A 14,934-nucleotide genomic window follows, 5' to 3' on the forward strand; every position below is an offset into this window, starting at 1 on the left:
GTATCCTTTTTTTTTTAAGAAAAAAAAAAAAAGAGGGAGTCACTTAGAGAAAACTATTACATAAATAACACTATGAGCTGTGTAAGAATTTGACAGAATTATCAGAGACACAAAATGACCAATTATAAAAGATGCTATATACAGCTAAACAACACATAAGGCAATATAGAATTGCTACACGAAAGACACAAGTAATCAGTACTGTTATGATCAGAGAGAAGCAATCAATTCCAGTGAAGATGGTTAGGGCTGAGATTCAAAGAAACAGACTTATTAGGCTGAGTCTAAATGAATGAACAGAATAGGCTAAAAGTACTCGAAAAAAAGCAAGCAGTAATCAGGGAGGAGCTTAAGCAAGGACAGAGATATTCAAAGCGTAGTCAGAACACAGTGAAGCCACTTTTAGTAAGATTCTCTGCTCTTTATTTTCTTACATAGAAACTACTTGCATTTATCTAGGTTATTATATATATTCTTAGAAAAATGATATAGGTTAGCTAAACTCTCATACTCCACTATATATGTGAAAATACCATTTACAACATAATGTACACACAGTCCCCAACTTAAAATGGTTGACTTACAATATTTCAACTTTAAGGTGGTACAAAAGTGATATGTGTTCAATAGAAACTATACTCTAAACTTTGGTTCTTTCCCAGGCTAGATATGTGGTACAACATTCTCACGATGCTGGGCATCGGCTCAACTGATACTTTACAGTGTGTCATGTTGCCAGGTGATTTGCCCAACTATCAGCTAATTTAAGTGACTGACTTGAGCATGTTTAAGGTAGGCTAGGCTAAGTTAGGCTGTTAGGTAGATTAAGTGTGTTAAATGCATTTTTAACTTAAGGTATTTTCAACTCATGATGGGTTTACTGGGAAGTAACTCCATGGTAAGTCGAGGAGCACCTGTATACCTAAAGGGCAGTAACTACCATATTAAAATAGCTTTGAGACACCCGAATAGTGGTAAATGCCACACCATGACAGGTGTTTCATATCTCTAACTTTCCCTAGATGTCCTAAAAACCATTTAAGAGAAATAAAGCATCTTCCCTGCCTCATGCCCTCTAGTCGGATTTCTATTACTGGTTAACCAAAAAAAAAAAAAAAAAAATGGCAAAAAAAAAAAAAAAAAAAAAAAAAACAGTAATAGAGAAAAAAAATTAGTAAAGTAAATTAAGGGGAAAATTACACAGTTACAGAAAAACTGAAAAAACATTCTCATTTTTATATCCTGGGAAGACTAATTCTTTAAAGCAAAATAAGGAACAACGAACATTATCAAACAGTCCTTATTGTGCTTTTATTTTTTTATACTATAATTAATACTCCCTCAGTAATTTTATGTACTAATACTTTGAAGCAAATGGCATAACTGTTTAGGTGTCCAAAGAAATCATTCTAATCCTAGCACAGTATTAACTTGTCTATGACTTTGAAAACAGTATTACTTTCTCTTACTGATACAATAAAGAAGTTGGGCCAGATGACATTTGAAGTTTCTGCCAGTTCTAAATGTTAATGATGCCACATTAGTTTTGTAGACAATTCACTACTTCTTTTCTTCTAAACTGACTTCTTAAATCAGAGTTTTTCTAAATATGGTGGAAAGTTTCCAAAATGTGTCACATTTTAGAGTTATTAAAATTCCAATCTACTTCTAAGAACTGAAAATAATTTCCTTACAAATAAAGTCCTCTATTTCTTATCAACCATGTTCTTAGAAATACGAATCTGGATGTGTATAAAAATCTTAAACAACAGTTAATGAAAGTAAAACTACAAAAATAGTCTCTACTAACTTAGTAAGTTGAAGTTTTGTATTAGGAAACGACATTACAATAGGAAATAACATAGATTACCTATTTTTGAGAATCCTCTGTAATAATAGCATTTAAAAATATAACTATTTTCCTCTGTGTAATTTCTGTATATAATTGCTAACTTTTCTGAATTTCCAAAACTTACATGTAATGACTTTCAAATACATGTCAAGAAAATGTTTCATTTATCATTGCAAACACTGATTTATTAAATAAAATAGGAGTCTGGCCTTTATAAAAGTCAGCATTACATTTCTCACAGAGAAATCAAGAAAAAAAATTCCTATCACAGATAGTTATCAGTAGTCTTTGTGATGTTTGCCAACTAATATTTCATTAAAGAAATGAAGTGGGAGCTGCATTTCCAGATGAGGCTCGTGCTTTAGTCATTCTCCGAACCAGCGCTTCTTGTCTTTTTCTCTGAATTTCTTCAGGTGAACACTTTCTATTTTTCTCCTCTTCCTCTGAAAATTCAACAAAAGATAAGTTTTACTTTTATTGCCTCTAAAGTCATTCAATATGTGCTTTAATTTTTGCTCTTTTATCACCCAGATTTGCCATACTGGTTTGACTAATAAACTAAACTACTAAATACAAAATTCCAAGTATCTAATACAGATATAATGCTCCAATTCAAAAAAAAATGAAGCACCAATTGATCTGTCTCTATTTGACAAATTCTTTTCACAGTGTGATAAAATTCAATTTGATAGAAAACTATTTGACTATCCACCAAACAATTCTTGTGAACAATGACATTTCATTTATATGACCTATGAATAAATATATCTTTATAAAGGATAAATTAGGATTTAAAATGTTATATAAACTTTAATAGGAAAGTAATCAAAAGATAAGAAATTAAATTAGCTATCAATATCTCAAATTATGTATATTTACATGTTATATTAATATTCAAATCTATTTTTTCCTTATAGAACTATGAAAGTTTCATTTCATCCACAGAGAAAGTATATTTTAGAGTGATAAAATAAAATCTCTTATATCAAACTGGTCACCTGTGATTGACTGTCAGAAATTATATTTTTATTTGGAAGATACATTTTGGAGAAACTTTAAAATAATCTCAATTAACTTAGTAAGTTGATGATATATCAGAAATCACTTTCTCATTTAAATAATACAAGTTTAAGACCATCACCCTAATACATGTTTAAGTAAACTTTTACGAGTATAACTATTTATGTTGTAAAATATGCTTTTTAAGAAATAATAATCTGTAACATTGACAGAAGAGAAATATTATTATTTATATTGGCATCTAGAAATTCACAATTTATGAGACATTTTTCTTGTTAGCTAACAAAGGCATTTTCCAAAATATGTCATCTGTCTCTCTTTCCTTTCTTGGTATAATCAGAAATGCAAAGGGGTATTCAGGCTAAGAAATACATATTTTAAATAAGTTCCCCAGATGACTCTGATGACTTTATTTGCTAAGCTATTTAAATAACAAACTATAGCTATTTTTCCCTACAGAAAGACACCAGAAGATACTTTCTGTAGGGAAATTAGTTTGGCTAATCACCTAATACTTTAGTCTCAAAGTTGAGAAACACAACAAACTCAGAGCACACCCACAAAGACTTCACACTGAATTTGACACTTTCTGTAGGGAAATTAGTTTGGCTAATTATCTAATGCTTTAGTCTCAAAGTTAAGAAACACAACAAACTCAGACCACACCTACAAAGACTTTACATTGAATTTGACTGTGTGGAAATAAAACAGGTTAATAATATACAACAACAGAAAATATAACTAAGTTCATCTTACAATTTGCTTGGTAATATTACAGAAAATAATTTCAAATGATAATCAGGTCACACCATGAAAATCTGATTTAAGGAGTCATCCATTTTTCCTATCGAGTCTTTCCTTTAACTCAATCTATAATAAAAATACACAGCAAAGCCTTAAACTATTGTAAAGTACTACGCAAAAGCTGCTTTTCTTAATCTTGATCTTACATGCAAAGTTAGTTATTTTTTTTTTCTGTAAAGGGTCAGAAAGCATGCATGTTAACCTTTGAGTATCTTGTTGCAAGTGTTTACCTGTACCATTGTACCAAAAATAGTCATGGATAATGTATAAATAACTGATGAGTTGTGTTCAAATAAAACCTGCTTATGCACAATGAAATCCGGGTTTCATATAATTTTCAATATATATTTCAATGTCATGAAATATTCTCCTTTTGATTTTTTTTCAACCATTTAAAATGTAAAATCCATTTTTAGTGTGCTGGCTGTACATAAACAAGCTGCAGGCTAGATTTGGACAGATCATAGTTTGCCAACTCCTGCCTGAAATCAGTGAGGGAGTTAAGTGAGCTTTGTTTCAGAAATATTTCCCTGGAAAGCAGCTTGCTAAATACCAAAGTAAAAGTAAGTAGAAACAATAGAAAACATCAACAAGGTTAATATTAAGAGATTCGGTACTATCAATAATCTTAAAGAAAATATTGATAAGGTAAGCTAAAAGGCAGATTACCCATAAAAAATGCAGATAGATTGGTAGATAGGACTTTTGGGAAAATTCAAATACTCCAGAAGGTTTAGTCTTATCAAATTATAACTATAGTTGACCCTTGGACAACATGGGCTTAAACTGGCAAGTCCACTTATTTGTAGATTGTTTTCTGCATCTGCCACCCCTGAGATGGCAAGATGAGACGGCCAACTCCTACTCTCTTCTTCCTTCTCACCTACTAAACATGAAGATTATGAGGATGAAGACCTTTCTGAGGATCCACTTTCACTTAATGAATAGTAAATACATTTTCTCTTCCTTACGATTTTCTTAATAACATTTTCTCCAGCTTATTGTAAGAATACAGTACATAATTCATATAAGAACATAAAAAATATGTGTTAATTTAATTGTTTATTTTATCAGAAAGGTTTCTGGTCAACAGCAGGCTATTAGCAGTTAAATTTTTGGGGAATCAAAAGTTATACAGACTTTCGATTGCAAACCAGATCAGCACCCTCATTGTTCAGGGGTCAACTGTATCTGTTAATAAATTCATGCTGGGAACCTGCTTGAATTGGCTACAATATACTCACTTTAATACAAATGTAAATACTTAAAATTATCATAGATTGAGAACAATTTTTAACATTCCAAAATATCTAGTTTGGGCTATAGTTTAGAGCAAGTTTGTCCAACCCACAGCCCGAAGGCCACGTGCACCCCAGGACAGCTTTGGATGCAGTCTAACACGAATTCATAAACTTTCTTAAAACATTATGAGATTTTTTTTTTTTTAGCTCATCAGCTATTGTTAGTGTCAGTGTATTTTATGTGTGGTCCAACATAATTCTTCCAGTGAGGCCCGGGGAAGCCAAAAGATTTAACACCCTGGGTGTAGGGAATTATTCATTGTCAGCAGTGATAAGATAAACTGGTATAACTGCTTTGGACAGAAATTTGGTGGTATCCATCATATTTTAAAACTTTCTCTTGTAGCAATTTTTTAGGAATTAACAGATATAATTATATAAGAATGCAGAAATTTATGTAGAAGGATATTTACTGGAGTATTGTTTGTGATTGCAAAAAAACTGCAATCAACCCAAACTTCCATCACAGAGAAACAGTTAAATTATGGTACATCCATACATATCACATAGTCATTAATAGGACTAAAATAAATTTATATGTACTAATAGGAAAAGACAGCTATAATATATTAAGTAAAGGCAAAAGCAATTGCCAAATAGTGGGTATACAGGTTTATTAATATTTAAATAAATCTATAGGTATATACGCATACACATATATATGTTTATAGACACACAGATATCTTTTTATATGCATAGAAAATACTACATAATGCATAACAAACACTTAATAATGGTTTCCCCTAAGGAATAGTTATGAGAAAGGAGAAATAGAAGACTTAACTTTTTACTTGAAATTATTTTATAATGTTTTACTTTTCTTTTTAAACAACTAGCATATTACTGTTGTTAAGTTTAATAAAAAGTCACTTAAATAGGAAAGTTGTAGTGGTAATGTCAACAAGACAGAGAAGAATCACTAAATAAGAAATAATTAAGAAATAAAAAATAAACAAGGAGAAGATCTATTTATAGACTCTTCAAAGAAGGTCCCTGTGAGAAAGTAGTACTTATATTGAGCTGTAAGAAAGCACCAACAAAAGAGTGGTGGAGGGGTCAAATGTTGAAAAGACATAGTTTTAGTCAAAGAAAAGAGCAGTCTAAGTTCCTGAACAAGGAAGAAATATACACTGTTTGAGAAAATAAAAGATAGCTGGTGTAGCTGAAACTTGGTAAGGAAAAAAAAAGGAGGCAGGTTAAAAAGAGATAATCCACAGCTTTGTTGGTCACAGTATAAATTTGGATTTTATTTGAAATATGACTGGCAGCCATTTAAGGTTGTTTTAAATACAGAAATGCCTTTTTGCCCATCTGATTTTAAAAGACTATTCCACTATTTGGAGATGAGAATTGAAAGGGGACACATAAAATAACTGCAGTAGTTTCGTCAAGAAATGTTAACTTGGTGTAGAAAGAAAAATGGATAGTTTTGGGAAAAGAAACAATGAAACTTATTGATAGAATGGAGACTTGGGGAAAAGAGGAATTGGAAGAATCAGGAATGATAGGTGGTATCAAGTAAGTAAATCATAATTTTAACCATCACCACTAGCAGGTTTATATCAAATATCACACGAATAAAGATGTTTAATTAGAATGCTCTAAATTTCTAAATATTACACTGCTCCATCATTACTCAAGTTTTAAGTAAGATTACTCAAGTTTTAAAACAATGAGATATTTAGGAAATATAATCCTAAAACGAACACTGTAATACATATATCTAAAAGTATGATTTTCTAAGAAAGAATAAATCATTTGAAAAATATTTACTGAGTACCTACTATATGCCAGTCATTGTATTAAATGCTGGGAAAGAACTCAATGTAATATTTTGAAAATTAAACCAACTACTCTTCATATAATACAGTGTAAGTATTATTTTAAGAATTCTAGTTAAACGTCATAGTTTTATCTTATACATTACACACTCAAAAACAAATAATTATTTTACTACTTTTAAAGATAATACTTTTCAAGGAAAACTATTTCATATTTCATACATACCTTTTGAAGATTGTTTCAAAGATTCAGGAAGCTTCACCAAAGATTGCTGTCGAACAGCTCCCTCCAGTATTGGGTTGACGCTTTTCTTTTTCTCCACACCCTGTGTAATTTTGGGATCAGACATACTTCCAGTTATATAATCTTGATTAAACCGAGAAAGAATCCGAGAATTTTTCATCTTTGTAAATGTAAACTTTGGAATTCCAACTGTTTTGTTAAGGCTGCTCTGAGCTTCATCTGTTACAGTGTTATGGCATGGTTGCTTAGTACTCAATTTCTTCTTAGAAGCAGCAATTTCTGTACTCATATGAGCTGAAGTTACATTCAAACTTGAACTTCCTGAAAGAACCAATTTGGAACTACTCACTTGTACTGGAACATATGTGTTAGTACAAGAGACACGCAGATTATTTATCTGACAGTTTGAGATCTCAGAATACGTAGTCGAATTTGTGGTACCTAAAAAACTTGGAGAATTTCCATATATTTCCCCTTTCTCCATCTTCATTGGCTTATCTATTTGTAAGCTATTTGTCAAAGGTGTCTGCACTGAAATGTTGCCTGGATTCAAATGCTTCGATTGTACCAAATTACTTCCTTGTTTAGATACAGTAAACATGTTTTTGGCTCCACGTTTAGAATTGTTATCGATCTCACGTATACTTTCTGATGTGTTAGTGTCCGTTCTGATGTCTTGTTGCTGAGTTAGTCTTTCAATATCATCACATGCTTGGTACAACAAATCATCATCTACATCATCTGCTTCCCAGGTATTATCTAATTGATGACATGCTTTAATAATTTCATGGGCAAATGAGGGATCATTCCAATCATCAAAGAAAGAGCCTAATTTTGATGCACTGGTGTGATTTGGGTTACTAACACTGGTTTTATTGCCTAGATTTGCAGAGCCAAAAAGATCAGTATTCACATGTGATTTAACAGACTGATTTAAAATGCACTTGCTTTTCTGTTCATTAGAATATCCTGTATTCAAAGCAGACTTCTTTTCAGAAGCATGTACAGTATGAGTAAATTTAGTATGAATATCTTCCTTTATTTTTGTCAGATTAGATGTAACTGTATAATTTTGAATTTTGTCTTGAATAACAATTTTATTGGAAGAGTTTTCAAATTTCATTTTATTTCCAGGGGATGATAATTTGTTTGAATTTGGTGAAAATCTATATTCTGCATCTATTAGTTCTCTGTCATATGTCTTTGAAGAAAGATCTTGTAATACTTTTGAATCTCCTAAACTGGCATCTAAACTTGTATTTACTCTTGACATATTTTTATCATTTTTACTATTAAAGGTACAAATTCCCTTTTGATCAGTAACCTGGGCTGTTTTAGAAAGGAAGAGTTCAGGCATGTCGACATTTTGTATAACAAAAGCTTCATTACCTAGTAAGTTTTCCCATTCATCCTCAAAATCACTGGTAGTAAATGCATCAATGTACTTATTAGAAGTTTTTGGCTCCTCAGTACAGGAAGTCACACATGATTTTGTCATTATGGTTGTATCTACTTGAGAAGAAAGTGATCGTGGGGTTTTATTTGGCAGTTTTTCCATGACCAGAGTTTCATTAGTATTAATTTTCTCCTCTTTCAAAGCATTTGTCTTTCCAAAGGTAGTATTATTGGTGCTCCAAAAAGCCTCTGGCAGTTCTTGGCTTAACTGTCCACTACATTTCTGAGTAGAACCATCAAAAATGGCATTCAATGCTGCTTCAGCCGTTTGGTCAAACGGCTTCTGACTGCTATTTTGATCATTTGCCACAGGTATCTTGGTCTTTCCTTTGATTGGCTTCTTTTTTGTAGCATTATCTATTTCGGGAACTATATTATGTAATGACTGCATCCGCATATTATCTTTATAATTACTTAAAATCTCTGTTTCTGAAATCATCTGGGTAAAATCATAATTCCTCTTGTTTTGTTCTTCTAGCACATCAAGCTCTTCCATATTTTTATCAAATTCTTTAGCCAGTTTCATAAGTTCTTCTTCTTGATTTTTTGTTTTTAACCTATTAAACAAGATTAAAAAATTATAATTAAAAATGTTCTGAGACATTATATCCAATTTTATTTAACATATTTTGATGTTAAACCTCTAAGATTTTAACACTTATAATTATTTTAACTGCAAAATTTCATAGATCAAAACTATGGAAATTTTATTAACAAAAATTTTGATATATTCACAAAACCAAACTGGAGAATTATCAAAAATATTTGCTTTATTGAATCTCAGAAAAGCTGAAAAGTCTTAACTTACTTTGTGCAGCCGATTTTTGCTCTTGATTTTCCTTTTGCTACACTGGGGGTACAAGGAATAGCAGTTTCACCAATCCACACGTCCAGCATAGAATTTGTTGTTGGTTTTTCATCCTTTGGCAGATAGGGGGAAAAATGGTATAAAGTACCAATGCAGCACCCACCCTTCCAAATAAAAGAGGGGAGAGGGAGAAGGAGAGAAGGAGAGAAGGAGAGAGTGAGAGAGGGAGAGAAGGAGAGAGGGAGAGAGGGAAAGAGGGAGAGAGGGATGAAAAAAGAAAGAAAATAAAAAGTAACTATTTGAATTAATTTTCTAAATTCTGGTAAAGTAATAGTTACCAAACAAACTCATAATCAGTGAGAAGTTGGGAGACAGCAATAATAAGCTACAAGAATCGATCCACTTATGTTTCAGAATATGAAAACGTTCAGAATTAGAAATTGTTTATTTTCAAAAAATATTGTTTTAAGAATTAAATTTATCAAATGTACATTTAATAATAGAAGTATATGCTTTTATCAAAAGAAAATGGACATTTTAATTGTCATAAAGTACTTATAAAAACATTAGTGTCAAAAACCGTGTTGCAGAAATCATCAGAATTGACAATAATGAGATACATATGGAAATTATTTCTGTACCATCTGATTCTCCAAATTTTCTTTACCTTTATTATAGTCTTTATCTAAAGTTGGACAATCCATGTTGACCTAAATTAGGCATACTCAGAATTAAGGTCAGGACTGAATTAAGAGATAACAGCAAGGTTAGAACTGATGCTAAGAATGAGGCAGGAATAAGAATAAAAAATAAATAGAGAAAGCAGAAAAGTTTAACCAGGATAATATATAGAAAAAAGGCATTTTAGATCTGGATATTTTTGCTGTACCTTTCAGTCACTTGATCATGCAAAAAAATTAAGAGAATGAGCTTCAGGCATTAATTGCAAACCAAACCAACAAATCAAATAAATTAACCATTTTCATTCTACTTTATTGCATCTAGAATGAACATAAATATCACACAAGGTAAAAAATAATCTTACTACCACATTATAGGCTACTCAAAGCAAAGACTCTTCTTAGGATAGCTCAGCATCTAGCACAATACTGGGCATAACAGTGTCAGTTTACATTTATTTACTAGAAGGTTTAGGTGAAGACATCCTACATCTTGGTACTTCAAATCCTCAATGATTCAAAAAGCAGTTTTCTTAATGTCGATTTGAACCTAGTTGCCTTTAGCTTTGCAAATACTCAAGAAAATCGGTAATTTCACTTTCAGACTCTATATTTTCCCTTTTGTTTCAATAATAATCTTGAATTTAAAGAAAATAATAGTCTTAATTATGAACTCTGCCACTTACCAAAGTAATTTTAAATTCAATTTTCAGAGAACTAAATTATGACTTTACGTACCCAACTTTATATATACATGGGTCCTATGCATGTTTGTATACTATTTACATGTGTTATATATTACATATTTCTTCCTTAATAATTACATAATTTATTGATTTCCAACCATAATCCAGATGCTATATAAGGTATCTAAATGCATTACTTCACTTCACTGTAAAAAGTATATACTGTGCAAAGCTGTATAAATGAAGATATATACTATCTTCAAATAAACAACACTGTATAAAAAGTATCCCTGCAGAAAGTGAATTGATTGTCCAATTAAAATAAAAGTGCATCTTAAAAAAATTGCTGTCTCTGAAAATGTTAAAAGAAAATTAAATAATGATTTGAGAAGGACTCACCTAAAAATAAACAATATAAATATTTGTCATTCTGAGAACATGACAAGCTTTCAAACAGACGTTTAAACTGCTGAAGATTTATATGCTTTAAAAGTACTCAGTTTAAGAGGGTAACATTTTAAATCTACTAATTTCACTGTATTTTTTTCTTTTACACAAGTTACCACTTGCATACTGTTGCCATTTCTTTATATGAACTACTGTTTCCAGCCCACTTAGGTAAAGGGTCAATAATTTATTCACAACTATCTTTTCATCACTATTTAGGCTGGCCAGCCCAAACACATTTTATTATGCTTTTTTGATGTGAAAACCACAATTAATGAAGATCTATTGTTTAACTTATAGAGTAAGTACTATTATGGCATAAATGCTATTTAACTAATGAATGGTAAGTAAAATGAATTTCTATGACATGTTAAATATGGAATGTAGAGCCAGTAGCAACAGAGTTGTTTTGACTGTGCTAGGTGTAATTTTGGTTATTTTACAGCTGCTAAGAAAAACTTCATTTCCTGTCTCTTCCACCTGGATGACAGTCATCCTTCAAACCATGTTTTGGACCCGTGCCATGTAACTGTTTATGGTCAATATATAGTAACTATTCAAGGACATGTTAAGGGAAAATAGCATACTTCCTTTACAGAAGACACTAAGCAAAAATGTTCTTGGAATTAAATGTTGTTAAATAAGAAAAATAGAACAAAAAATAAAGAAGTTCAGAACAGTTTTATGGATTAAGCCTTTGCTTCTCAGTAATGTCATATAATATTAGAGTTATTGGATTGCTTTGTGTCAAATGATTGACTTGAACATATTTCTATTTCACTCACACAGGACAAGAACTGAAATGAAAAAAAGAAATGAAGCACTTAAAAAAATTTTTTTTTAAGAGACAGGGTCTTAAACTCCTGGCCTCAAGTAATCTTCCTGCCTCTACCTTCCTCCCAAAATCTTGAGATTACAGGCGTGAGTCACCATGCCTGGCCAAGAAAAAAAAGTTTGGAGATGGTTCTATTACAGTAATAACCTTAACATAGCCTTACAATTATAGCACTCTATAGTTTACAAAGAATTTTTATGTAGTTTAATCCTCATAATGATCCAATGAAGAGAGCAAGAGCAAGACAAGTAATAATCTAGTTCATAGCTGAATGAACTGAGGTGGTGAGAGTTTAAATAACTTGCACTGGGTCACACAGCACAGGAGGCTGAATGAGGACTAAAACTGAATTCAGTGATCTCCACTTTTGTGTTTCTTGATGATCTTGTAAGTCAATGAGTATTAAGAAGAACAGTTTCAATAGGGAAATGTTATACTACAGACAGTAAATACCAATCACAAAACAACCATAAAAGTTTAAATTTTTTTGACTGCCTTATTCTATTATTTTAGTAACTTGAAAAATGATGCCATATGTTGTTAAGCACATTAGATAAAAACACTCAAATGCCCTAGTAAAAAATTACTCTAAAAAATTTAAACAACATATATACTTACGAACATATCTGTTACTAATTTTATATTATGTTCCTTTTTTCAAAATACGCATTTCAAAAGCAGAAAAGGCAAAACAGTAATTTTTGCTGCCTTATTTTTGGAAAAAAGAATTATAAAAGACAATACTTTTCATTTAAAGAAACTGTACAAGAAGTTAGTGGCACAGTCTTCACTGTTTTAAAACAAACTATAAAACTAGTGATATTTACCTGAGGAGCAATACGATTAACAATCTGTGAAATCTCATCACTATCTGTGGTGTAAATCCGTTTTTTTCTTCCTTTACCTAAGCAAATAAAGACATTTCTATAAATTCTAAACAAAAAACCCTCAATTTTTAAAAATACCTGTCACTTCTTAGAAAATAATTTTAATTAGTGCAGCTTAGAGGATTATGTGTTTACATCACATACACAGATAAAATCATTTAAGATTCTCGGAAGTGCCCGATGCTATTATCTGACTAGAATTCTAGTTAAATCTGAATCATTTATCAAATATTTACCCACATAAAAAATGTTCATAATGAATTACCTAACTGCTTTGTCAATGGAGAATTCTGATCCCAAAAGATATCATTCTGTCCATCTGGATCATTAGGAGAACTGAAGGAAGATGACAGTAAGTCCATTTTCAGCATTCTCTTTGGTGTTTCATACCTTTCTATATAAAATATGATTAAAATTACAATTGTTGCATTTTAAAGTATTACCTTACTTCATAATACCCCAAAGTCAATTAAGAGCTTAGCCTTTAATAGTCCAATATAATTTTTTCCCAGAGATAAGTCCCTGAACCATAAATGATTGTTTCGTATAAAAATCCATGCAGCACTTCCCAATCTTGACATTGTAAATAGCAAGCACTTTTAGATAATCTAGAAGGTCTATGAATGCATAATACAATACTGTATAACCTAAGTCATTCTATTTATTATCATTGAGACTTGGAGGCTTTGGGGAACCACCTATATTTATAGGTACACTTCAAAAATCAAAAGTATCCTAACAAAAACCTAAATATGTTTAGCCCCTTTTATCAACTCTATCCAATCTATATTAATTGTGATTCTTCAAAAAGCATTAGTGATAAAATGCTTGGGAATTTTTGTCTAGAATCACTTTCAAACTTTTATAAAGATTTTTGTTCATTCCCGAATTGCTTTATGGGAGTATTATTAAAGAAATGTAAGGTAACAAGCACTATTTCATGAACATGCTCCAGAATAAAGGCTTCTGTATGAGTTTCAATTCCAACTAATATTTGCTTGAAGTCTTTTAAAAGGGAACACCAAAAACTAATCGAGATAAAAGGGGGCCTTAGGATCTTACTTGGAGAGATGTTACATAGCAACTTCCGGTTTTTTAATAATGAGGTGAGGTATCACCCAGGCTTTGAGACAAACTTTTAACTTTTCATGTGGCCTCTTCTCTAAAACAGGTCGGGGGTCGGGGATGGGGGGAAGCTTTAAAGAGAAATAACTTCTCCGGGCATTAACTGAGGATAGCGGACCTATCAGCTCTTTTTCCTCGCTCTGCCACCGCTGCTGACTGGAGGAGCAGCCCAGAAAGCCGCCGCCTTCCCGCAAACAGGTAAACCACATGACCTATTGCTGTGGAGGTGGCAAGGGGATGGTCAAACCTAACGGGGTAGTGCTCAAGCTCGAGGACAAAAGCCCACTGGGGAGTGGTAAAGGATTATTTTTGAACTCTCGAGGGGTGAATCCCAGAGAAAGAATACACACTCCAGACTCCACCCCCACCCCTGATTTCCCTGTTCCAAGCGGGGATGTGGGGATGCAGAGCCAAAGCCAAGGCAGGCCGCGCTGCCGATGTCTCACCCTCGGGGTTAGTTTTACTGCACAAGGCGGCTGCTGGAGGCTGCTCTCGCTGCCGCACTGGCCCAAGAGGCCCCTCTTTAGCCCCGCGGGGCCACGAACCGCGGGCCGGCCTCAGCCGCCTCCTCCCTGGCTCGACCACCGAGCCGCATTCCTCAGTCGCCGCTGTTTTGTGCGGCGTGTTCTTCGGGCTAGGGCTGTCATCAAGTTTCCTCCGCCGACTCATTGCCTATGACTTGCCTCCACCAGCCGCTTCTTTCACATTTTGCAAAGGGATGAGTAGGGCAATCGCACTACAAACACGACTCGGCGTTAGCGGTAGCCGCCATTTTGGCCGGTGGGACGCGCGCAAGAGGCGGCCGCTGATTGGCTGCGTCTGGGGAAGGGGCAGAGCTGTGAAAGTGTCAAGGGCGCGCGCGCGCGCTTCCGCAGCCGGGACAGGAACCTGCCCTGGAGGAAGGTCTAGGCTCAAATTACTCCGGACTGGAAGGGATTATAGGGGTAGTAGTCGTACGCGTAAACTGAGTGGGAGCTTGTGAGATGGAAAGGAGATTGAATACACTAAC

General features: G+C 33.0%; 1 protein-coding gene across 2 annotated transcripts; it reads right to left on the reverse strand.

Moving 5' to 3' along the window:
- Positions 1–252: 252 nt before the first annotated feature.
- ETAA1 (ETAA1 activator of ATR kinase) lies at positions 253–14,734 on the reverse strand. Of its 2 annotated transcripts, none has more exons than XM_017522118.2 (6): positions 14,372–14,734; positions 13,066–13,194; positions 12,741–12,817; positions 9,266–9,429; positions 6,985–9,014; positions 253–2,295 (listed from the first exon to the last, which is right to left on the reverse strand). In XM_017522118.2, exons 1-6 carry the CDS (start codon positions 14,592–14,594, stop codon positions 2,168–2,170), a joined length of 2,751 nt encoding a protein of 916 aa, XP_017377607.1. In that variant the 5' UTR covers positions 14,595–14,734; the 3' UTR covers positions 253–2,167. The 2 variants fall into 2 exon arrangements, with proteins under 2 accessions (XP_017377607.1, XP_017377608.1); XM_017522119.2 differs by having other exon boundaries at positions 1,807–2,295; positions 9,266–9,378; positions 14,372–14,721.
- Between the last annotated feature and the right edge of the window lie 200 nt (positions 14,735–14,934).

Source organism: Cebus imitator, unplaced genomic scaffold (assembly GCF_001604975.1).
Source record: "Cebus imitator isolate Cc_AM_T3 unplaced genomic scaffold, Cebus_imitator-1.0 Scaffold23, whole genome shotgun sequence".
NCBI lineage: Eukaryota > Metazoa > Chordata > Mammalia > Primates > Cebidae > Cebus > Cebus imitator.

Bases quoted from the DNA above. Each gene is read 5' to 3' on its own strand.
- ETAA1 (XM_017522118.2), bottom strand. From the start codon at position 14,594: ATGAGTCGGCGGAGGAAACTTGATGACAGCCCTAGCCCGAAGAACACG. The intron at 9,430-12,740 runs GTAAATATCACT...TTTATTTGGAAG, and splicing joins TTAATCGTATTGCTCCTCAG to GGTGGGTGCTGCATTGGTAC. The intron at 9,015-9,265 runs GTAAGTTAAGAC...CTTGTTTAATAG, and splicing joins GCAAAAATCGGCTGCACAAA to GTTAAAAACAAAAAATCAAG.